The sequence below is a fragment of the Equus przewalskii genome, unplaced genomic scaffold (assembly GCF_037783145.1).
Source record: "Equus przewalskii isolate Varuska unplaced genomic scaffold, EquPr2 ChrUn-10, whole genome shotgun sequence".
In the NCBI taxonomy this organism is placed as follows: Eukaryota; Metazoa; Chordata; class Mammalia; order Perissodactyla; family Equidae; genus Equus; species Equus przewalskii.
The window spans coordinates 771,433-797,080 of record NW_027228747.1 but is presented as its reverse complement, the minus strand read 5'-3'; the positions used below and the strand labels follow the sequence as shown (position 1 = coordinate 797,080).

Genomic DNA, 25,648 nt, shown 5'->3' with positions numbered 1-25,648 from the left:
CCATGCTGAGGCAGCGTCCCACATGGAAGAGCTAGGATGACCTACAACTGGGATATACAACTATGTACTGGGGCTTTGGGGAGAAAAGAAAAAAAGGAAAATTGGCAACAGATGTTAGCTCAGGGCCAATCTTCCTCACCAAAAAAAGCACACGCACAAAAAATAAATAAAATAGGCACATTGTTGCTAAACTTAGAGTTCTGTCAGCAAGAAAAGAAAGAATGCATATTGGCAGGCAGTTAACAAGGTCAGCCACAGCTAGGGAAGTTGGAGATGGGGGTCGAGAGGCAGACTGGAATCACCACAATAAGATTGTCAGAGGTGGCCCCCTTTGCTAGTTCCAAACTATTTTTTTCTTCCTCTCTTTTTAAGCTGGTCTAGCTCTTTGGAAGGACAGGCTGTCAGGTTACACTACTTACTGACCTTTTTGGTTGCAGTCATCCACCCTTCTCTCCATCATGGCCCCTTATTCACTGATAACTTCAGCTTCTGGCTCCCTATCTGTCTCTCCTGTGATCACTCAAATTCAGTGTCCATGTGGATGTTCTGTCTGAGAGTCCAGCCCCTTATTTCCTAGACCACTGTATCTTTAATGATCTGTTTTTCTACTCAGTCACAGTTTCTCATTCTCGTAGCTACATGTCAGACTTCATTGTTGCTCTTAACTGAACATCCCCAAAATATCCATTTCAAGCACTGGACTCTGCCCTTCTCCCCTTCTTTGCAGCTCTCTTCCTCTAGAAGAGTGGGTCTCAAACTTAAACAGCATCAGAATAAACTGAAGCGCTTGTTGCACAGCTTGCTGAGCCCCACCCACAGAGATGCTGATTGCGCGTCTAGGGCCGGGCCTGAGAACTTGCCCAAGTGCCAGGTGGTGCTGGTGCTACCGGTCCTGGGACCACATTTTGAGTAGCAAGGCCCTCAGTCCAACAATTCGACACATTGGGACCCTAAATCCACTGCCCCCACCCTTTCTTCACTGTTTGAACCTCTCTTTACTCCCTCATTTCTCTTGTTAGATTTGATTCCCTAGTTATAACTACCTTAGTTTAAACGCCCTTAACTCACTAGGTCATATCTTGAAAAACCCCACTCCCGGTGGAACCCAGCCCTCTGCCTGTTCTGAAGCTGCATGCCGAGCCTCTGAAGACTTTCACACCACCCTGCTCACTGGTCTCAGTTTATGTGTAGTCACAGCTTTCCCACTCTTCCAAACTGCCCTGTCTTGAAGTTCTTTAATCTTTTCTTCTATGTCCAATCTGCAATTAAGCCTATTTAATGAATTTTTCATTTTAGATAGTATATTTTCCAGTTTCCGTTTGGTTCTTTTTTCCCCCATTTCTTTGCTGAACTCTGTCATCTTTTCACCCATTGTGTCTACCTTTTCTTCTAGATTCTTTAATGTATTTACAATAGTTATAAAATCATTTTCTGCTAATTCCAGCATCTGGGTCAATTGTGGCTTTGCTTCTGTTGACATGTACCTCCTCGATTACGGGTCAAGGCTTCTTTACAAATAGAGTGATTTTTAATTGTATGTTGGATACTGTGGATGTTATATTGTAGAGACTTTGTAGTATGTTTTCTAAATAGTGTTAAATTTTTTTTCTAGCAAAAATGCAATTACTAGCTGATCTTTTGATCTTATTAAAATGGGTTTTCTTTGTTGGGATTGGTGTACTTCAGTTGGAGTCTTAGTTCTTGGGTGAAATCCTCTTCCTAAGGCTTGGCCTTGTATGGTCTCAGGTGCGGGTCGGGGTGCTTACCAAGCTCTCTCCACGCTGGCTGGGTTGGAACTCCGTTGTCTCCCCAGTGCTCTAAGACCTCTGATATCTGTGCTCTTCTCTCAGCTCCCTCTCCCCCACCCCCTACATCTGCTCTTCTCTCCAAGGCCTCCTAGAACTTGTCCTGCATGTGGGCAGCTTAGGATTCAGCCAAGGACCTGAGGTGAGCCCCTAGATTTCTGGGACTTTTCTGTGGCTCCTTCGACCCTGGTGGCCTGACCCATAAGTTCCTGATATCCAAATGTTTACCTGCATTTCTCCTGCCCCGAGAGACTGCCCGACGGCTCGGGCTCTGCTTCCCTTTGCTGTGGTTTGGAAAATGCCCCCCAGCAGAAGGCCAGAGCGAATGTGGTGCTCACCTCACATGCCTTCCTTTTCTCAAATTGCCCTCTGCTGTCCGCTATCATGAGGCCGTGCCAGCAATGGTTAGTTCGTATATCCTGCCTGGTTTTAGAATTGTTTGGGGTGGGAGAGTAAGTTTAGTCATGTCAGAACCAGATACTAGGAAAGAGTGTTATGGGGCTCACCTTGCTTCCTTTGGGATGCATGTAGTTTTCGAGGAACATTTACATCAGAAATAAGTAACCAAAAGATAAACATGAATTTCCATCCATTTGGAAATTTGAAAAAACATTCCTAAGTAAACCACACATGGGTCAAAGAAGAAATCATTGCAGAAATTTAAAAATACTTAGAACTTAATGATAAGGAAAATACTTCCCTGGAAAGTTGTGGACTATAGTGAAAGCAGTACGTGCCAGGAAATGTACAGTACTGAATGCTTAAGTGAGCAAAGGAGACGGCTTGAAAATTAATGAGCTAAGAGTTGATTGAAGAAGTAGATGAAAAGTAAAAATAAACTCAAATAGAGAGCAGACAATTTTTTTTAATTAATTTATTTTTTCCTTTTTCTCCCCAAAGCCCCCTGGTACATAGTTGTATGTTCTTAGTTGTGGGTCCTTCTAGTTGTGGCATGTGGGATGCCGCCTCAGCATGGCTCGATGAGCAGTGCCATGTCTGAGCCCAGGATTTGAATCAATGAAACACTGGGCCACCTGCAGTGGAGCACGCAAACTTAACCACTTGGCCACGGGGCTGGCCCCAGAGAGCAGGCAATTTGATGTTTTTAAAAATTTTAGCTGAGGGCTAATTTTCCTCAAAAAGACAAAGCAAAACAAAACAAATTTTATAAACAAAGCTACAGTTAGATGTCAGTTATATCTCAATAAAGCTGTGGGAGGGGAAGCATAAAAAATAATGCTACAATAGAAGGGATCAATAAAGCCAAAATTTCATTCTTTAAAGAGGTTAATGAAGTAGAAAAACCTTTGGCGTGATTAATGAAGAGAAAGGGAGAAAAGGGCATAAATAATATTAGTGATGAAAAAGAGATCGGTAGAGATTAAAATATAAGAAGATAATATGGTAATAAATTTGAACACTTAGAAGAAATGGACACATTTCCTAAAGTGCATCACTTTTAAAACTAGTAGAAGAACCCTGATGGTCCTATAACTGTGAAGTAGTTGAATCGTAGTTTATAATCTCACAAAGAAAATACCAGGCTCAGGTGTTTTGTCGGCAAATTTTACCAGGTTTTCAAGCAACAGAGACTCCAGTATTATATAAGTTCTTCCAAAGAATAAAGTAAGAGAGATGCTCCCTGCCTCATGCTATGAGGCCGGTGTAACCTGGATGTCAAACCAGACAGGAGAGCATAAGAAAGAAAAATTGCAGGCTGCTTCCACTCACGAAGACATATGCAACGTTTCTAAACAAGATATTGGCAAAATGAAGTCAATGTTGGCTGATGAAGGTAGTGTCCTTCAATAAGGACAAGTTGGTTTTTTTCCCGAAAGATGCAAAAGTAGTTTAATATTAGAAAAACGATAAATCTTTCACTACATTACCAGATTAAACGATGAAAACTGTATGATTGTCTTAAATAGACACAGCAAAAGCATTTGATTAAATTCACTAATTTATGATTTAAAAAAATTCTTGACAGCCAGAAATAGGTTATTTTTAGTTTGATAAAGGCTATGTACCAAAGCTCTACAGAAAATAATGTTTGAATGGAGAAACATTATAAGCCTTCTCTTTGGAAGCAGGACCGAGGTAAGTTGCCCACCATCACCACTTCTGCTCAGCATGGACTGGGGGTCTAGTTTTGTCTAGTAAGACGAGAAAAATAAGTTAAAGGCATGAATTTTGAAACAGGTGAAACAAAACTGTCATTATTTACAGATGATGTTTCTTTACATAGAAAAACTTACTTAATAAGGTAGCTGGTTACGTAAGATCAAGTATACCCAAATCAATTGCATTTATGTTTGCCGTGAATAAACAACAAAATATAATTTTAAAAATATAACTTTTACAAGAGCAATTAAAAATATTAAGGTACCTAGGAATAAATCCAGTGAAAGGTGAGCATGGCCTGTCTGGGGGAAATCACTGAACTTTACTGAAAATCTTTAAGGAAGATTTAAAATAAATAAGGAAAGTGCCATGTTCATGGATAGGAAGACACAATAAGTTATTCAAGAGTCATTTCTCCCCAAATTGTTCTATCTATTGTATGTAATTCCAATCAGAATTTCCACAGGTTTTCTCAGGAATGAGACAGGCCAATTCTAAAATTTAAATGAGACCAAAGCCTAATAATATTTAAGGCACTTCTTTCTGAAAAGGAAGATGGAAGGCCTTGCCCTACTAGAAGACATCGTGGTATTGGCCTAAGGATGGACAGTATGACCAATAAAATATAGTAGCCCAAAAAGAGGCTCATGCAAATGCAGAAACTACTTATTCTGGTAGAGTTGTAGATCTCTGCTGAAAGCGTGGACACTTACTTCATATTGAACCAGGACAATTGCTTATTCATGTAGAAAAATATGAAATTATATCCCTCCTTTACCTCATGCACAAAAATAAATTCTAGATGGACTAGAGACTTAAGTATAAAAGACAAAACTTTAAAACTTTTTGAAAAATTATAGAAGAATATCTTTATGACCTCAGAGTAGAATAAGAATTGTTAAGGCATAAAGAATTAACTGAAAAAAAAAAAAAAGATGGATGAATTAAAATTAAGAACTTACCTTCTTTGAAAGATAATATAAAGGAAAATAAATTCAAGCCAAAAACTGGAAGAAGATATTTGCAATAATATAACCAACAAAGGGTCAGGACAGGGGTCAGCAGACTTTGGAGGGCAGTTCAGGTCCGGCCCGCTGCCTGTTTTTATGTTTCTGGCAAGATAAGAATGCTTTCAACTTTATATATTGAGATAATTGTAGAGTTACGTGCAGTTGTAAATAACAATACAGAGAAATCCCTTGTGTTCTTTACAGTTTCCCCCACTGGTAACATTTTGCAAAACAATAGCACAACCAGGTTATTGACAATGATACCGTCAAGACGCAGAGCGTTTCCATCACCACAAGGATCCTTCATGTTGCCTTTTTATAGCCAAACCCACTTCCCTCCCATCCCCATTCCTGCCTTAACCCCTGGCAACAACTAATCTGTTCTCCATGTCTGTAATTTCATAATTTCAAGAATGTTGTATAAGTGGAATAATACAGTATGTAACCTTTTGGGATTGGCTTTTTACCGTCAGCATAATGTTTTGCAGAGTCATCCAGGTTGTTGCATATATCAATAGTTCATTCCTTTTTAATGTTGAATAGTAGTCTGTGGTATGAATGTACCACAGTTTGCTTACCATTCACTCCTTGAAGGACATCTAGATCATTTCTAGTTTTTGGCTATTACAAATAAAGTTGCTGTAAACACTCATGTACACAATTTGCATGTTTCTCTGGGATAAATGCCCAAAATTGCAGTTGCCGAGTGGAACGGTCATTCATGCTTAACTATTTTAAGAAACAGCCATACTGTTTTCAGAATGGCTGTACTGTTTTACATTCCCCACTAGAAATGTATGAGGAGTTCTCTGCATCCCCTGCAGTGGTTGGTGTTGTCATTGTTTTCTATTTTAGCCATTCTGATAGGTGTATAGTGATATCTTATTATGGTTTTAATTTGCATTTCCCTAATGCTAATGTTGTTAACATCTTTTCATGTGCTTATTTGTCATCATATCCTCTTCAGTGAAATGTCTCATCTCTTTTGCCCGTGTTCTGAGTTGTTTGTTTTTTTGTTGAGTTTTGAAAGTTCTTTATATAATCTAGATATTAGTCCTTTGTTAGATGTGTGGTTTGCAAATATTTTCTCCTACTCTGTAGCTTGATCTTCTTAACAGATTTCTTGCAGAGCAAAAGTTTTAAATTTCAGAGAAGTCCAATTTATCAATTTTCCCTGTTTTTTATGTGTGGTGCTTTTGTTGTAAAGTCTAAGAAATTTTTGGCCAACCCTACATCCCGAAGGTTTTCTCCTATTTTTTTCCTAAAAGTTATATAGTTTTATGTTTTACATTGAAGTGCATGACCTGTTTTGAGTTAATTTTGTATAAGCTGTGAAACTTAGGTTGAGTTTTGTTTTTTGGCCCATAGACGTCCAAGTGCTCCAGCACCATTTGTTGGAAAGGGCATATTTCCTCCATTAAATTGCTTTTGCAGCTTATCAAAAATCAGTTGGGCATATTTGTGTGGATTTATTATGGGTTATTAGTTTTGTTCTATTGATATCTGTGTGTATGCCTCCGCCAATACCACACAGTCTTGGTTACTGTCGCTATGTAAGAGGTGTTGAAATTGGGTGGACTGATTCATTCTCCCTTATTATTCTTTTTCAAAGTTGTTTTAGCTGTTCTAGTTCCTTTGCATGTAAATTTTAGAATAATCTTGTCTACGCCTACAAAAACTTTGCCTGGGATTTTGATAGGAATTGCGTTAAACCTGTATGTCAGTTTGAGGAGAATTGCCATCTTTACTAATACGTCTTCCAATCTGTAAACAGAGTTTATATTTCATTTATTCAGATCTTCTTTGATTTCTTTCATCAACATTATGTAGTTTTCAGCATATAAATCCTAACATATTCTGTTAGGTTTATACTTAAATATTTCATTTTATTTGATTGATTGTAAATTGCGTTGTATTTTTGATTTCTGTGCCCACTTGTTCATTGGTAGTCCATAGAAATGCAGTTGATTTTTGTATGTTTATTTTGTATCCTCTGACCTTGCTGAACTCACCTATTAGTTCAAAGTTTTGTTTTTTCTTTTTTTGTGGATCCCTTGGGATTTTCTATGTAGACAATCATTTCATTTGCAACAGTGCCAGTTTTATTTTTCCCTTTCTGATCTATATGCCTTCTGTTTCTTTTTCTTGCCTTAGCACTAGCTAGAATTTCTAGCACTGTGTTGAATTATAGTAGTAAGAGTGGACATCCTTTCCTCATTCTCTTAGGGTGGAAATCATTCAGTCTTTCACACTAAAGTGTAATCTTATCCGTAGGTTTTTTTGTAGGTGCTTTTTATTAAGTTGATGAAGTTCTCCTCTATTTCTGTTTTTCCGAGTTTTTATCGTGAATGGGTGTTGGATTAGTTTCTTAGGACTGCCATAACAAAATACCACAAATGGGGTGGCTTAGAACAGCAGAAATTTATTGTCTCATAGTTCTGGAAGCTAGAAGTCCAAAATCAAGGTGTCAGCAGGGTGATGCTCCCTCTGAAACCTGGGGGGGGAGTCCTTCCTTGCCTTCCTGGCTTCTGGTGTTTGTCAGCAGTCTGCATTCTTTGGCTTATAGATGCATCACTCCAGTCTTCTGTCTTCACGTGGCATTCTCCTTATGTTTCTTCACAGTGTCTTCCCTCTGTATCTCTGTGTCTAAATTTTCTCTTTTTATAAGGACACTCATTGGATTAGAACCCACCCAAGTGACCTCATTTTAACTTGATTACCTCTATGAAGACCCTATTTCCGAAGAAGGTCACATTCTGAGGTACTGGGGGTTAAGACTTAAACATATCCTTTTTGGGGTGGGGGGCATAACTCAACCTATAACACGTTGAATTTTGTCAAATGTCTTTTCTGTATTGAATGGTAAGATCATGTGATTTTTCTTCTTTAGTCTGTTCATATGTTGGGTTACATTGATTAATTTTTTCAAATATTGAACCAGCCTTGCATTCCTGGGATAAACCCAACTTAGTCATGGTGTATAATTATTTTTGTATATTGATAAATTCTATTTGCTAATACTTTGTTAGGATTTTTACATCTGTTTTCATGAAGGATCTTGGGCTGTAGTTTTCTTTTTTTGTACCGTCTTTGGTTTTAGGATCATGGTAATACTAGCTATATAAAATGAACAGAGAAGTGTTTCCTCCTCTTGAAAGAGACTGTGTAGAATTGATGTTAATTCTTCTTTAAATGTTTAGTAGAATTCTCCAGTGAAACCATCTGGGCTTGGAGAATTCTTTTTTGGAAGGCTTTTTATTTATATATTTTTTTAAAGATTTTATTTTTCCTTTTTCTTCCCAAAGCCCCCCGGTACATAGTTGTGTATTCTTAGTTGTGGGTCCTTCTAGTTGTGGCATGTGGGATGCCGCCTCAGCATGGCTTGATGAGCGGTGCCATGTCCGTGCCCAGGATCCAAACCAGCGAAACCCTGGGCCGCCAAAACGTAGCATGTGAACTTCACCACTTGGCCACAGGGCCGGCCCCTGGAAGGCTTTTTTTTTTTTTTTAAAGATTTTATTTTTTCCTTTTTCTCCCCAAAGCCCCCCGGTACATAGTTGTGTATTCTCCGTTATGGGTTCCTCTAGTTGTGGCATGTGGGACGCTGCCTCAGCGTGGTCTGATGAGCAGTGCCATGTCCGCGCCCAGGATTCGAACCGACGAAACACTGGGCCGCCTGCAGCGGAGCGCACGAACTTAACCACTCGGCCACGGGGCCAGCCCCCCCTGGAAGGCTTTTTTAAAAAATTAAGAAAAAAATTTTTTTAAAGATTGGCGCCTGAGCTAACATCTGTTGACAGTCTTCTTTTTTCTTTCCTTCTTCTCTTCCCCAAAGCCCCCCAGTACATAGTTGTATATTCTAGTTGTGAGTGCCTCTGGTAGTGCTGTGTGGGACGCTGGCTCAGCATGGCTTGATGAGCGGTGCTACGTCCGCGCCCAGGATCCGAACTGGCGAAACCCTGGGCCACCAAAGCAGAGCACATGAACTTAACCAGTTGGCCACGGGACCAGCCCCTTGGAAGGCTTTTACTTATGAGTGCAGTTGCTTTAGTATTTATGAGGCTATTCAAATGATCTGTTTCAGATTGGGTGAGTTGTGATGGTTTGTTTTTTGAGGAAGTGGTAATTTTGTCTAAGTTGTCAAACTTAGTGTTTGACATTTATATTTGTATATATGTGTGTAGAGTTGTTCTTAGTATTCCCTATATTATCCTTTTGATGTCTTCGGTGTCTGTAGTGATATCCCATTTTGTTCCTGATACTGGTAATTTGGATTTTCTCTGTTTCTTTGTCATTCTTTCTGGATGTTTATCACTTTTGTTGATCCTGTCGAAGAACCAGCTCTTTGTTTCTCTTTTTTTTTTTGAGGAAGATTAGCCCTGAGCTAACATCTGCTGCCAATCCTCCTCTTTTTGCTGAGGAAGACTGGCCCTGAGCTACCATCTATGCCCATCTTCCTCTACTTTATACATGGGATGGCTACCACAGCATGGCTTGCCAAGCAGTGCCATGTCCACACCTGGGATCCGAACCCCCTAACCCTGGGCCCTGAAGTGGAACGTGTGAACTTAACCCTATATCACTGGCCGGCCCCAGCCAGCTCTTTGTTTCATTGATTTTCTCTATTCTTCTTCTGTTTTCAATTTCATTGATTTCTGCTCTTATCTTAATTACTTCCTTTGTTCTGTTTTCTTTGGGTTTACTTTGCTTTTTCTTTTTTGTTTTCTTTAGGGTCAAAGCTGAGGTCATTAACTTGTAACCTTTTTTATTTACTCATGTAGGCTTTTAGTGCTATAAATTTCTCTTTAGGTGATGCTTTACCCCACAAATTTTGATACTGTTTTTGATTTTCACGTTTGTTGTGTTTTCATTTTCATTCAGTTAAAAATATTTTTAATTTTTCCTTTTGATTTCTTTGTTCTGTGGGTTATTTTGAAGTGTGTTATTTACTTTCCAAATATTTGGAGATTTCCACATATTTTCTGTTACTGATTTTTTATTTAATTCTGTTGTGGTTGGAGAGAATATTTCATGAGTTGAATCCTTTTACATTTATTGAGAGTAATTTCTGGCCCAGGATACAGTCTGTCTTGGTGTATGTTGTGTGGGCATTTAAAGAGACGTGTATTCTGTTGTTGTTGGCTGGAGTGTTCTGTCCACGTTGATTGCATCCTGTTGGTCAGTAGTGCTGTTGAATTCTTCTGTGTCCTTGCTGGTTTTCTCTCTAGTTGTTTTATCAATTGTTGAGAGAGAGGTGTTGAAGTCTCTAATTATAAGTGTGGATTTGTGTATTTCTCCTTTCAATTCACTTAGTTTCTTGTTATATATTTTGCAGTTCTTTCTTTGGTGCATGCACCTTTAGGATTGCTTCGTATTCTTGGTAGAGTGACCCTTTTATAATTATGTAATATTCCTCTCTGTCTTCAGTAATTTTCTTTGTTCTGAGGTCTGCTTTATCTGATATTATTGTAGCCATTTCTGCTTTCCTTTCATTAATGTTTGCATGATATATCTTCTACTATCTTTTAACTTTAAACCTACCTATATCATTACATTTGGAGTGAGCTTTTTTGTAGACAGCATATAGTTGGGTCATGTTTTTTAATCTACACTGCCAGTCTCCATCCTTTTTTTTTTTTTTTTGAGGAAGATTAGCCCTGAGCTAACATCTGCTGTTAATCCTCCTCTTTTTGCTGAGGAAGACTGGCCCTGAGCTAACATCCGTGCCCATCTTCCTCTGCTTTATATGTGGGACGCCTCCCACAGCATGGCATGCCAAGCGGTGCCATGTCTGCACCCAGGATCCGAACCGGCAAACCCCAGTCCGCCGAGAAGCAGAATGTGTGCACTTAACTGCTGCGCCACTGGGCTGGCCCCTCCATCTTTAAATTGATGTTTAATGTAATTATTGATCTGTTGGGGCTCAAGTCTGCCATTTTATTTTTTGTTTTCTGTTTGTTCTGCTTTTTGTTTCTCTGTTTGCCTGTGATTTACTTGAACATCTTTTAGAATTCAATTTTGATTTATCTGTAATGTTTTTAAATGTGTCTCTTTATGTACCTTCTTATTTATTTTGTTTGTGAGAAAGATTGGCCCTGAGCTAACATCTATTGCCAATCTTCCTCTTTTTGCTTGAGGAAGACTGTCAGTGAGTTAACATCTGTACCTATCTTCCTCTGTTTCATGTGGGATGCCACCACAGCATGGCTTGATGAGCAGTTTTAGTCTGCACCCAGAATCTGAACCTGTGAACTCTGGGCCGCAGAAGTGGAGTGCACAAACTTAACCACTACACCACCAGGACGGCCGCCTATATACCTTTTTAAGTGGTTGCTCTTATACATACATAACTTACCTTACGTTGTATATATTTAACTAATCATAGTCTCCGCCTGTCAATTTTACCAGTTTGAGTGAAGTGTAGAAAACCTACCTCCCTTTTCCCTCCTGTTTATAATATATTTGTCTTGTCTGTTTCCTCTGTTTCACTTAGAACCACATTAGACAGTGTTATAATTTTCATTTCAACTGTCAAGCATAATTTAGAAAACTCAGGAAAATGAAAGCCTATTGTATTTACCCATATTTTTTCTTACCATGTTCTTTCTTTCTTCCTGATGTTTCAGAGTTCCTTTTTTTATCATTTCCTTTTTGTTTAGAGAACTTCCTGTGGCCATTTTTGTAGGGTTGGTCTGCTAGTGATGAATTCTTAGTTTTCCTCCATTTGAGAATGTCTTAATTTCCCCTTCATTCCTGAAGGGTGTCTTCACTAGGTATACAATTCTCTTCTCTCAGCACTTGAGAAATATTGTGCCATTTCCTCTGGCCTCCATGGGTTCTGATGAGAAATCCGCTGTCATTCAAATAGTTTTTCCTGTTTCGGAAATAGTCATTTTTCTCTGGCTGCTTTGAAGATTTTTTTCTTGGTCCTTAGTTTTCAGAAGTTTTTGTGTCTTGGCATGGATTTCTTTGAATTTATGCTATTCTGGGTTCACTCACCTTTTTGAATCTGTAGGTTTTTTAAATCTACTTTCTCTCTATTGTTCAGGTTGTGTAATTTCAATTGTTCTCTCTTCCAGTCACTGATTGTTTCCTGTCCCCTCAATTCTGTCATTTAGTTTATCTACTGGGCTTTTTATTTCAGTTCTTGTATTTTTCAGTTCTAAACTTCCCACTTTCTTTGTATTGTGCAATTTTTTGCTGAGACTTCTATTTCTTTCCTGAGGCTTTCTGTTTTCTCATTTGTTTTAAGGGTGCTTGCGATCATTTGTGGAAGCATTTTATCATGACTGCTTTAAAATGTCTGTCAGGTCACTCTAACGTCTGAGTCATCTCGGTGTTGGCAGGTTTTTATTGTCTTTTTTCATTTGCTTTAAGATTTTCTTGGTTCCCGGTATGATGAGTGCGTTTCAGCTGAAACCTGGGTGTTTTCTTATTGTTTTGTGAGACTCTGGGTTTTATGCAAACCTTCTGTTTTCTGGCTTTCTCTGGCTCCGCTCCAGCAGGGGACGCAGGGTGCTGCCTTCTCCCTGCCAGGTGAGGATAGAAGTCCGGGTTCCCCATTCTGCCTCCCAAAGCAGTGGCGGCTCCTTGTTTCTGTTATGGGGGTGGGAGTTCTGGTTCTCTGTGTTGTCTCCACTGACACCCGGGTGTAGGTGGCTTTGTTACCACAGGGGACAGTCCTGACTCTCCAACAGGGCTTCTCTGATGCCACCCCATGGAGGGGGGCTTATTAGTGCTGGTGGGTGTGGTCCTACTGATGCCACAAGGCAGGGGAAGTGTGGTGGGGGGCCTGGTTTTTGTTACTGGTTTGGGGGTTGAAATTCCTGGCTGCCTCCTTGGCCTTCTGTAACACAACAAGGTGGAGGTGTTAGGGTGATTCATCACAGCCCCTTGAGGGTGGAAGTCCAGGCTCCTCACTTGTCTCTGTTGGTGTGCATGGACATGGGGTCATTTGTGTGTGTGTGTGCGCGTGTGTAGCTGGAGTAGAGCAATTATTGTCTAGAAGTTTTCTGTCACGTTAGGCTGCCCCTTTTCTGGTCCTTTGGCTAGAGAGAACAGGATTTTGTTGAGACCTTTTTTTTGTCTGTGCCTGTTGGTGTTTCTGGATTCTTCAGTTCTAAGTCTAGGACATTGGAGGTGAGAAGAAAACCCAGGGAAAGCATCACTGTGTTATCCCTTGGTCCCAGGATCAAAGTCATCTGTTTGTGTTATATGTAACGTCCAGAGTTTTTAGTTGTACTCAGCAGAAGGAATAGGAAAATGTAGATCTATGCCATCTTCCCAGAGTGGAAGTTCTAAGAATGGTCTTTACTTTTTTTTTTTTTGAGGAAGATTAGCCCTGAGCTAACATCTGCTGCTAATCCTCCTCTTTTTGCTGAGGAAGCCTGGCCCTGAGCTAACATCCGTGCCCATCTTCCTCCACTTTATATGTGGGACGCCTACCACAGCATGGCTTTTGCCAAGTGGTGCCATGTCCACACCCGGGATCTGAACTGGCAACCCCAGGCCGCCAAAGTGGAACGTGCACACTTAACCCCTGCATCACCGGGCCAGCCCTGTTCTTTACATTTTTAAATTGGGGTTGAGGAAAACAATCAAAAGAAGAATACTATTTCATGACACATGGAAAGTGTATGAAATTTAGATTTCAGTGTCCAGAAATAAAGTTTTATTGGAAAACAACTTCAACCACTTGTTTGCATATTGTCTCTGCTTCACACAACAACAGCAGAGCTGAATAGTTGAGATGGAGACCATGTGGCCACAAAGCCTAAAATATTTACTCTCTGGCTCTTTACCGAAAAAGTTTGTTGGCCTCTCGATTAAGATCTAGAATTTTTTCTTTTAAATTTTTTTATTATTATTATTTGTTTGGTGAGGAAGTTTGGCCCTGAGCTAACATCTGTGTCAGTCTTCCTGTATTTTGTATGTGGGTCGCCGCTGCAGCGTGGCTTTATGAGCAGTGTGTAAGTCTGTGTCCAGGATCTGAACTCGTGAATCCTGGGCTGTCAAAGCAGAGCACACAAACTTAACCACTATGCCACTGGGCCAGCCTCAAGATTTAGAATATTTTTAAAAAACAAGCAAAGGTAAAGCAAAATGAAAACTCCTAGAAATCAGTGAGAAAAGGAAACAACCTGTTGGAAAATTGGGGAAGAGCTAGGAATAGGCATTTCATAGATAAGGACACATAAAAGCCAACAGGATCATATTGTCGGGCTGTGCTGTGGGCCTTTGTCATATGCTTACCACGGCATGGCTGGTTCTGAGAACACTCAGGCTTGTGGAGCTGTTCCACTATCTGCTCCCAACCCAGTCAGCCACCTTCGAAGCTACTGGTTTTCACAGCTTTGCCTGCTCTGGTAGAACTTTCCGCCGGAGAAGCTGGGAGTGGAGAAGCTCTAGACAGAAACACTCAATCATACTGTTCTTATTCAAGTGCCTGTAGCCTCTTGCTGTTACTGTTTTTTAATAGACACTCTCAACTTGTTGTATGCTTCTGGTCAGTTTCCAGAGTCCCGAAATGGTTGTTTTTGACAATTTTGTCAAATGTCATCATTGCTTTTGAGGGAGAGGATTTATCAATTGAAACATTTTGTAGTAGAATTGTTTTAGAGAGAGAAAAGATAAAATTAGACCATCAGCTTCATTGGTGCAACATATACGTCCAGGAAGAACCAGGTCACCACGGGGGAGAAAGTATCAAGTGATATAACAGACTCTCCCAAGAGTGAAGGATAGGAGTTTTCAGATTGAAAGCAACCAGTGAGTGCCCAGGATAATGAATGGGAAAATAAAAACCGACATCAAGGCACATTATAGTAGTATTTTAGAATATTGGGATAAAGCTTCAGAAAGAGAATCCAGGGGCCGGCCCCATGGCCGAGTGGTTAAGTTCGTGCGCTCCACTTTGGTGGCCCAGGGTTTCATTGGTTTGGGTCCTGGGCACAGACATGGCACCACTCGTCAGGCCACATTGAGGCAGTGTCCCACATGCCACAACTAGTAGGACCTGCAACTAAGATATACAACTATGTACAGGGGGGATTTGGGGAGATAAAGCAGAAGAAAAAAAAAAGAGAATCCACATTGAAGGCTATGAGATTGTGTGGTGTCACTGAATTCTGCAGGAAGATGATATGTAACCTGAAATCTGTTCTCAATCAAATCAATCTAGAATTTAGGTAGAATAAAGACTTATTCAGAAATGTAGGGTCTCAAAAAATGTATACCCCATGTACCTGTTCTCAGAAAGCTATGGAGGAACGTGTTCCAATAAAATTAAGCAGTAAGCCAAAAAATGAGGTGATCTGGGAGCGGGATATCCAACCCAATAGAGGGACCAGAGACTCCCCAGATGATGACAAAGGGGTACAACACTTGTGCAGCAGCCAGTCCAGGACAGGGCAGGACGGTGTGAAACTCTGGGGTGATGTTTGCCCAAAGAAAAATGGAAAATTGAGCACAGAGGTGTTATAAAGAGCCATTGGAGGTGTGTGGGGAAACCTAACTAGAGATTTAAGGAAATCTGTGTAAATAGAGGGAGGAAAAAAAGGCAGTTAATTCCTGGGGAAATGGCTGTATAAGAATAAAAATAATATAATATAACTTGATTCAGCAGCAATTCGTGTTTACGTAGTCACATAATAGAACACTGGAGGGTTTGAGCAGGGAGCAACATAACTGGATTTAACCAATTTACGTTAAATCATCAACTTTATTGAATTATTCGGTAAGTATACTTATTGAAGTATAACTTGCAGAAAGTAAAATGAACCCATTTTAGGTGTACAGTTGGATGGATTTTGACAAATGTATGCAGCCACGTAACCTCTATCACGATCGTATATAGAACATTTTGGTCACCCTGAAGCCCCTCTCATGCCTTTTCCCTGTCTGTCAGTAACTCCCCGCCTTGTGGCCCCAGGCAACCACTGATCTACTTTCTCTATCACTTTAGATGAGATTTATCTTTTCCAGAGTTTCATGTAAATGGAATCATGCTGCATGTGCTTCTTTGTGTCTGGCTTCTTTCACTCAGCAGAATGTTACTGGGATTCATCCATGTGGTTGCACCATCAGCAATTCTCTTTTTTATTGCTAAGTGGTCTCCTGTTGTATGGATGGGCCACCCTTTGTTCATTCATCTAGATTTACGTTTTAAAGGGACCCTGTAGAATAGATGCCAGGGGCCAGAGTGGAAGCAGCAAGACCTGTCTCACGTGGTCCAGGTAAGACATTAAAGTGCCTTGTCATGCCAGCCCTGGTGCTGTACCGCCAACTCATCAAGCACATCCCCACCTTAGGGCCTTGGCCCTGCTGTTCTCAGCCCACAGGCTCTCCTCTCAGCTGTCTGCAGGGTTTGCTTTCTCGCTTCATTCAGGTCTCTGTTCAGCTGTCACCAACCCCCTCTCGCCCAGCACTCTTCGTCCCCTCTCCTTACCCTGTGTTTCTTCATTGCCCTTATGGCCACCCGACGTTATTCCTGTTTGTATTCTTACTGTCTGCTGCCCCCACCAAAGTGTGAGCTTTATGGCGGCACTGTCTAGAACGTACACATTTTATAAGTGTTTGTAGAGTGACTAAATGTGGGCTCCCTGAGAACAGGGTCTGTGTCTTTCGTCTTTGTCACTCTGTGCCTGGCACATAGTAGAAATGCAAGGTCTGTTGGACGAAAGGGAAGCAGTTGAGGGTTAAAGCTGTAAATAGTAAATTTCCACCAGAATGTGCCTTTCAGGTGCTGTTCTCCGGGTAGGCAGGGGCCTAAAAAAGAGATGGCCCAGGGTGACAAGCAGCGGTCCATGGTGTGGCGGTGAGCGGACTTGGAGGCTGCAGGCAGGGGGGCCGTCACTGTTCTGAGTGTTGCATGAGCTGCACCCCTGCTGAGTGGTGGTGTGAGGGCTTCTCCCCGGCGTGGGTGGGGGAGCCAGTGGACCCTCCTCCACCCCAAAGCCTCTGGCCACTGACCTTCGTGTGCGCTGCATCTTTTCTCCCACTGCTCTGACTCCCCAGCGTGATTCTGGAGCAGGCTACCTCTTAGAACACTTGACCAGCTGGCAGAAATGTCCCAGACAAAGTAAAGAGACCATTAACAGCTGTTGATTGATCTGGGCAGGAGGGTTACTCTGCTTGTGGCAACAATAGAACTTAATTAAAATCGTCTGGTTTGGCAGCTCCTGAGATGCTGCCTTGATCTCTGTTGCTTCCAGGTGGCCGCTTCTGGGTTACAAACACATCCTGAAATTGGAGGTTTGTTTCTGGGTGACGTGCCTGCTCTAGTGGTTGGATGATGATTAGGTAGATTTTCCTCTGAAACTTAATGTCGAAACAGGGTTGTTATATTTATGTCTTAAATCATTAGGAAATAATGATTAGACCCAAAATGGTTTAAAATGTTTCTGTATTAATAATAATTTTTAGCTTGAAACTGCTGGTGATAATTGGTTCTTGGGGTTGGTATTTAGAACGGTCTTAGGAGATTCTAAATAAAAAGATACCGTACGTGCTTGGCTAGAGGATGATTTTCAGCTCTGTCACTCTGCTGTGTTGTTGGCGCACAGGAGAGGCAAAGGGCTTAGCTTGGAGACTGGGTCTGGGTCTCATCGGTTGACAATGGTAGTTAGGCTTCCTGGAGGGCTCATTCTGCAGGCTCAGTTCTAATCGCTTTGCTGTGTGAACTTGTCTAATTACAGCAGGAGGTGCTATTACTCTCCTGTCTTGCAGGTGAGAACACCAAGTAACTGTCCCAGAGTTAAGGAGCCAGTCAGTTCTGGAACCAGGACTGGAGCCCAGACAGTCTGACTCCAGAACCCGCACTTTGGACCACTCTCTCACACTGCTTCCATTTATTCCACACCTGCTGCATGTCGTGTCCTGAACGGATGCTAGCCCACTAAATCCTCACCTCAGCGCAGGTGTGATTCACGCTGTAGAAGAGGAAACCAAGATTTAGAGGATTAAGAATTTGCCTCAGGTCATTTCTCCTTCCTTCCTTTCTCCCTCCCTTCTTTCCTTCCTTCCTTCCAACATATATTTACTGAGAGCTTAGTATGCACCCGGCATAACCCCATGTTCTAGGCCCTGGGGTCATGTAGTGATCAAGGTAATTGTCAAAAGACAAATGTGATTCACATTCTCGTGATGCTTGTATTCCAGTGGGAAGAGACGTACAATAAACCAATAAATAAGTAAACAAATAAGAAAATGCCGGATAAGTTACCAGAGAATTAAAATAAGGTGATGTGATAAAGACTGAGAGGTCACTTCTTTAGATGGTTCTTAGGGAGGCCTCTTTGTAAGGAAGTGACACCTGAGCTGAGATCTGGATGACAAGTCAGAGCCAACCACGCGAAGACCAGAGGAAGAACATTCCAGACAAGGGAGCGCCTACAAGTACCCAAAGGTGTGAGATGGTGGGTGAAGGGGAGAGTGGGCAGAGAGGAGGTCAGTGGAAAGGAGAGTCAGATCTTGGGAGCCTTGGTGAGCCAAAGTGGAGACTCTGGCTTTATTTGTAAGCACAGTGGGAAGATGTTGGAAGGTTTTCGTCAGGGGAGTAATGGGATCTGATTTTTGTTTGTAAGAGATCGTGTTGTCCGCTGGGTGGTGATTGGATTGTGGGGGCCAATGTGGCATCAGGAAATTCTTTGGACATCTGGTAAGAAATGGCAATGGCTAATATTGGGGTGGTAGATACAGAAAGAAGGGAGTACGTGGGTTCAGGTGTGTTTTGGAGGAAGAGATGGCTTGGCTTGCTGATGAATTTGATGTAGGGAGCTAGGGAGAGAGGAATTTGGCCTGAACCACTAGGTAGATAATGATGCAATTTACTAAATTTGAGAAAGCTGGGTGAAGCAGCTCGGGAGAGGGTCTATTGTAGACAGGCTGAGTTTGTGTGTCTCTTAGCTGTCCCATCAAATGGGCATCTCCGTAGTCAAGTGGAATTCCAGAGAGTGATGAGGGCTGGAGATCTGGATTTGGGAGTCTGTGCTGTACTGTTGATACATAAAACCGTGGAACTGGAGATGACCTTGGAGAGAAGGTAGATGGAGGAGAGGACTGAGTCCTGGGATGTGCTGGCACTTACTGGTTGAGCTGAAAAGAAAGAAGGAAAAGAAAGTGAAAGAGAAGGAAAACGAGATGTGTGCAGTTTCAAGGAAGATGAGAAGAAGTGTTTCTGGAAGGAGGGAGTGGGTAGCATACTACAAGTAAATTTAGAGTGGAGAACATGAAGGTCATTGCTGACGCAGGGCAGGGCCATTTCAGGGAAGCCTGACTGGTACGAGTTGAAGAGAAAATGTCAGGTGTGGAAGTAGACAGGCCTCTAGACAACACTTTTAGTGAAGGCGGCAGAGAAAGGTGGTAGCCAGAGGGGTCAAGTCAGGGTCTTTTCAAATGTGGAGAATAGAGCATGTTTGTTTCCTGGTGAGAGGCGTCCACATGGGAGGGAGAGAGCAATGGCTGAGAAAGAGGTCCTGGCCGCAGGGGTGCTGTCCTCAAGAAGGCATGATGGTGCGAGACAGTGGCCACGGTAAGTAACAGGAGGGATGGTTGAGAGAGTAAGCGAGGGGGAATTCGGTGGTTTGGGTGGTGAGAAGATGAGGGACTTCCCAGCTGAGTACTTTCGGTTTTCCCGGATGAAGGGGTATAAGCTTGTCAGGTGGGGCTTGTGTGGGGAGTGTGGAGGGTTTGAAGAGAGGAGAGGGTGTGAAGTGGTCCACTGGGAGAGGAGGCAAGTAGACCTTCTAGGGGCTCATGGCGGGAGTGCAGCCTTGTGTCCATTGGCGAACAGTGGTCGTGTGTGTTCTCCAGCAGCAGTCAGCGGTGATAAGCGGCAGATACGTGTGTTTAACTGGGGCTGGGGGTTCCAGGTGAGAGCACTGGAGAGAGGGGAGCCAGCGTGGGTTGAGGGGCTGCAGGGTGTAATGAGTGGCAGGGCACCCAGGCCTTTCTGTCCCCACCCAGCCCTGCTTCCAGCATAACCATTTCCCCCGCTTTCTCCTCTTTCTCCCTCTGAGAAGTGCCAGCAGGGACTTCCCAGGCTAAGCAGTCCTGGACTTCTGGGACTCAGTCCTGATGGAGTACCCCCAGCGCCACCTCCCTCCCTCCCGTCCGTTTCTGAACGTTTCTTCTTTGGTTGGCTCAGGATCCCAGCGAGAGAGGGGAAAGTGGGGGTGTCCCAGAAGTCTCCTAAAGCCTGTGTCAGCGAGGGGCTGTTGCTGCTCTGTCTCCCCATCTGCTTGGAGGGGTTCAGCTATAAATCAATGAAATAAATACTGCCATGCCTGAGGGATACCTTTTCCTTTTCTCCCTTAGGTTTTGGAGAAGGCTTCTGGTCAAGGATTTGCCAAAAGCACTGGTGAGACCCGGAGCGGCCATCTCTTGCCTGCAGTGTCTCTAGAGCTCCCGATCTACTTTGCCCAGCCTCCTTTCCAGCTTTGTTCCATGTTTGCCCTCAGTGTAGGGAATGCCCCTTTCTGTTGCTCTAGGATGCTTTCTTGATTGAGGAATATCCTCCAGGACACCCTCCCCATCCAGCGGAGGGTCTGAAGGCTGAGCTGGAAGGATGTGGCTTCAAAGCCCATCTTATCCCACCTCTGCGGGCAGGCCAGGGCCTCAGGGCGGGTGGAGCGGGGCACACAGTCCGCTGGGGACAGCCCTGCTGCCTCTAGGACTTGATCTTCTGGTTTCCAGCTTGTACACAGCTCACTCCTAAAGCTTCTGGAGAGACGGAGAAACCGAGGACAACCTTCTTTGCAGTTCCCATGGAAATGAGGTGAGCGGAGGTGTAGAGAGACCACCGGGGCAAATGGCGACTACAGACATGGTTCATTCCCTGGAGGATGGGGTCAGGAATGATGCTGGTGGGGGATGAAGTTTTCAGGAACGCCTGCACAGACCCAGGCACTAAGGCTGTGACTTCAGACCCACAGTGACTTAAAACATCTGTTTCCACTTATGTACAGTGAAGGCCTGTGACTCTCCCTCACCCTGGATGCCATGATCAGCAGGTCCACAACATCTTCTGCTTTAACAAGTGGACACCATTCTTTTTGTTGTTGTTGTTGTTGAGTTAATGATAGGTTACAATCTTGTGAAATTTCAGTTGTACATTGATGTTTGTCAGTCGTGTTGTAGGTGCACCACTTCACCCTTTGTGCCCACCCCCCACCCCACCTTTTCCCTGGTAGAAGTGGACACCATTCTTAATGACAGGGATGCCAGAATAATCTGACTTGAAATGCTATAGGAGAGTGGTTATTTTATTTTATTTTATATTTTTTGGTGAGGAAGATTGGCCCTGAGCTAACATCTGTGCCAGTCTGCCTCTATTTTGTATGTGGGATGCTGCCACAGCATGACTTGATGGGTAGTGTGTAGGTCTGTGCCCTGGGTCCTGGCCCGTGAACCTGGGCTGCTGAAGTGGAGCGTGTGAACTTAACCACTGTGCCACCGGGCTGGCCCCCTGGTTTTGTTTTTTTAAAGCAGCAGTGTTGCCTTGCTGACCACGTGTGACTTAGGCAGGTGATAAAGTTTGTGCATTGGGCATGTGCTGAAATACGGGGAGGAGTGAATCTGGGGTTGAAAACATGTCCTGGGTCGTGGCCGGCCCACACTCGCATCATTTAGAGGTTCATGAGTCACTTTGGCAGGCTCAGGGTCAGCCCAGCGAGGGCTTTTGCCTGTCTCACTCTATGGCATTCCCCGGTGTGTTTTGCTTCCCTCACTGCTCCCCCTTCCCAGACTCCCAAGCCCCTGGGCCCCCTGGCACGGTGCTTCCTCTGCTCTGCATTAGGATGCCTTGAGTACTCGTCCCCTACCCCGGAGGGGTGAGCGCGGCTCTCCAGCTCAGGGTGATCCTCCTGCCTGTGGCCTGCCCAGCATCCTCCAGGACGGTGCCAGTGGAATCGCTCCTTCCTTCTCCCTCTTCCCTTTGTTCCCTGCTCCTCCTGCAGAGGGTCCTTCCTGGTGCTGCTCCTGAGGGAGTGCTTCCGAGACCTGTGCTGGCTGGCCACCATCCACAACATCGGCGGGGAGGTGGGGCTGCTGGTGACCAGCATCGTCCCGCAGACCCCATTCTTCTGGGCCATGCATGTCACTGAGGTACGGGCTTGTTGGTGGCCCTCTTGGGCTTCGGCACCTTCCCGCGGAGCCTTCTTGGGGTGAGTGTGGTGTGGGGGCCAGTCAGTGGTGCAGATCAGGGTGACCGCAGTCCGATCCCTGGCTTCAGTGTCCTCCTCCCTCCCACCTCATATGTTTGGTTCCCTTGGGGCCAATTAGCGACACTGGAGTAACAGGTGACATCCGCAGAGACAGATGTGTGATGCGAAGCAGGCAGTGAGGCCCGTTGCGTTTGGCCCATCTGCAGACTCTGCACCGGAACATGCAGGCGCTGTTCAGCACCCTGGCCCAGGCGGAGGAGCGGCAGCCCTACCTGCAGGACTCGGCCGTGCAGCGCGGGACCCGCTGTCTGGCGGAGTACCACCTGGGTGATTACGGGCGGGCCTGGAACAGGTGTGTGCCCGGGGGGCTGGAGGGTGCAGGAGGGGCCGCGGGCCGAGCAGTGCCTCCCCTCCCTCTTTTCTCCCTCCTTTGGACTCTGGCTTCTTTCCTGCTGCTTCCTCTCAAGATCTTGTCTGCTTGTTACGGCTTCCCTGTCCAAGGAAGGGAAAAGCACAGAAACTCACTGCTCCTCCGTCTGGACCTTCAAGCCCTCCTTGTTGAGGAGCTCTGTGCACGGCAGCAGGTGGAACAGCCCTCCTCTCCCTCTGGCCAGGTGCTGGGTGCTGGACCGGGTGGACGCCTGGGCTGTGGTCATGTTCATCGATTTTGGCCGGTCGGCCACCATCCCGGTGCAGTCCCTGCGCAGCCTGGATAGCGACGACTTCTGGACCATCCCCCCTCTGACTCAGCCATTCATGCTGGAGAAAGGTAAACCATCCTCCTCTCCCCGCTCTTCCTGAGGACGTCAGGGGTGGGAGATGCTGTGCCTGCCCCCAGATCTCAGCGGCGAATGGCGCAAGGGGCCAGAGGCCCTCGGGGTGCCTTTCAGCCTCTCGTCTTTTGATCTCACCCCAGTTTTTGGCATCTGCCCCTTGCAAAGCTGCCTCTTGAGTGCTGGTTTTCATACCTGGGTTCTCTGAGCCCCAAGATCCCGAGAGAGACCTCAGGTACTGCCCGAAGGCCAAGTTCTCCGGTGGGGCAGGGAGGGCGGGCTTCTCACCACACTTCTGCCAGCGCTGGTCAGCTCTCATCTGTTTTATGTGCATTGAATTTTGCTTAAGATTTCATTGCAAAAGGATTCTGTTCTGGAAGAAAACTAAAATTTGAAAGCTAGTGACAGGGATAAGCACTGGACTCGGGGTCTTCTCCTGATGGGCCGTTACTTTAGATCCAGACACCCGTCGGGGCCTCAGTTCCTACGTCCTTGAGATGGAGAGGCCTCGTGCTTGCTCTGCCCCTTCTGAAGATTGGGGTTGGGTGAAATGTGAGGATGACAGAATGCTTTGGGGGATGAGGAGGAGAGGTGGAGGTGAAGAAACACGGACACACACACTCTCTCTCTCTCTCTTTCTCTCACACACACACACACACACACACACACACACACACACACACACACCAGTAAGATGGAAAAGCACCTCCACACAGCGCAGAGCCAAGGCTCCCTGGGAGGGGGCACCCCCCAGAGGTTGTCTTGGGTCATTGCATGAAGAGGGCCCCTGCTGCCCAGCCTGGGGAGTAACAAGCTGACAGCCAGAGCTCGGAGCTCCAGGTCGGCTGAGCCTGACTGCTTGGGTGTTGGAGGGTGGCCCAGAGCAGAGGGGCCCTCGCCCCAAAGAGCAGCTCCCAGCCTGTCAGAGGGGCCAGATCCGGGGGTGCTCACTCTCGTGTGGACTTGGAGACGGCCCTGAGAGGTCAGGCAGGCAGGGGTACAATTTTCCTCCTTTTATGGAGGAGAAAAGTAAGGCTCAGAAAAGTGAAAGGACCTTCTTTATGTTTCATAACAAGAAAATAGCAAAGCTGGGAACTGAGGTCTGACTCTTGATAGGAGCCAGTTTCATGCATAGAGTCCCAGAGTTTGGGGGGATGGCAGGATCTGAGTAGGGGAGAAAGGTGGGTTTCTGACCAGTGTGCTGCCCTGCCTGTTGCCACCGTGAGAGTGCTCACTCCTTGTGGTGAAGGCCTCTCTGCTCTTTAACCTCCATCTCTCTCTCCAGCCCAAACTCTCAGAGCAGAGTTGAGTGAACACAATTTTCTGTCCCCAGAATTTCCCATTAGAGAATGTAACAGCCCAGATCCCTGTAATTATTTTAACAACAATAATAATGCCTCCTTTTATGTGCTCTTACTTTGCCCTCCCCCACCTTTCCAGCATTTACCACCTCATTTTATCCTGGCAGCAGGGAGTTCACACTGACTAGCAGAGACTTGTCCGGAGGAGCTGGTCTGCAGCCAGAGCGCTTCCCCACCGCGGCCTCTTGCTTCCCTCCCTTGCTCCTCCTGCCTGATCAAGTGCCACCAAGGTTTTGTTGTTGTGTTTTGTTTTGTAGACATTTTGAGTTCGTATCAGGTTATCCATCGCATCCTCAAAGGGAAGATCACTGGTGCTTTGAACTTGGAGGTAACTGCCCCGTATCAAGCTCTTCCCCTCCCCTCCCCCCTCGGGGCTCTCAGCTGCAGCCTCGATCCTGCATGTTTTCCTGGCCTGTGTTCCCTTTGACGAAACAAACTGAAGTTATCCAAGGGGTTGGTGGACTGGCTAGGGACGGTCCTTCCTTCCCGCTGAGACTTTGTGTTTCTCTTCCAGTCGCACATCCTGAAGTTTGAAGAGTTTAAATAACGTGGCTACAATCAGTGTGTTCCCTCCCTGGTCCAGATTCTGCCGGCGCTGCCCTCTTGTACCCCTTTCGTTCTCGAGGCCTTGGGGGTGAATAGGCCACACTGGTGCCCAGCATTGATTTGATTCCCATTTGCCCCCAGCTCACCTCTCAAAAAAGAGAGAGTGAAGTCCCAATTTCTCGTATTTTTGGTTCCCCAACTCAGCATGAACATTTGAACCAAACATAGGAAGCTTCTATGAGGTTGAAAGCCTGAGGGAACCCATGTATTCCTTTCTGTGTCTCTTCTTTGCACCATATAGTGCCATATCAGTTGCCCTAAGATTCTGCTTAATTTTTCTGGCGTTCCATTGTAGGATCAGGTGGGGAGCACTAGCCAGTGAGCCGTCAACTTGATGAATAAACGTTGGCATGTTTCACAAGTTTGGGGTGATCCATTCCTGTCTGGCCACCCCTCCCAGCCCTGCCTCCTAAAATGCCGCGGTGAGATTGAGAAGCAGCCATGTGCCTCACGCGTTCCCTCAGCTCCATTCTTGGACTCTGGGGCTGCCCCTGCCCGGGGATATAGATGCACACGCGAGGGATCCGGTAACAACCTAAAAGTTTGTTTCATTTCTGCCTGCCTTAGTGGAGAGCAGAAAATTGGTTCAGGATGATAGGGTCTTGATTCTTTTTTATGCTTTGTAATTTCATTAGAACCTTAAACTTAAGGTCATGAAAGGGAGTGTTAGGTTTGACGGGAACAGTGGAAGATTCTCTTAGTGTTGGTATACAACTCAGGAGCTGGCGTTTTCCTTTATGTCAGGTGAACATGGACCCAATTATTTCTTTAAATAATTTTATTAGAGCCAAACTATTTAAATAATTTTAT

The 25,648-nt window shown here is 44.6% G+C and overlaps 1 protein-coding gene across 1 annotated transcript in view; it reads left to right on the top strand.

Annotated features, from left to right (window-relative positions):
- Positions 1-25,199, top strand: part of TDRD10 (tudor domain containing 10) — a 46,274-nt gene extending 21,075 nt beyond the window's left edge. The window contains exons 6-12 of the mRNA XM_070607389.1: positions 20,252-20,294; positions 20,630-20,711; positions 21,892-22,039; positions 22,305-22,450; positions 22,713-22,867; positions 24,490-24,560; positions 24,747-25,199. Coding sequence (XP_070463490.1) covers positions 20,252-20,294; positions 20,630-20,711; positions 21,892-22,039; positions 22,305-22,450; positions 22,713-22,867; positions 24,490-24,560; positions 24,747-24,779 — 678 coding nt within the window. The 3' untranslated portion in view covers positions 24,780-25,199. The remainder of the gene's footprint in view (positions 1-20,251; positions 20,295-20,629; positions 20,712-21,891; positions 22,040-22,304; positions 22,451-22,712; positions 22,868-24,489; positions 24,561-24,746) is intronic.
- Positions 25,200-25,648: the final 449 nt, after the last annotated feature.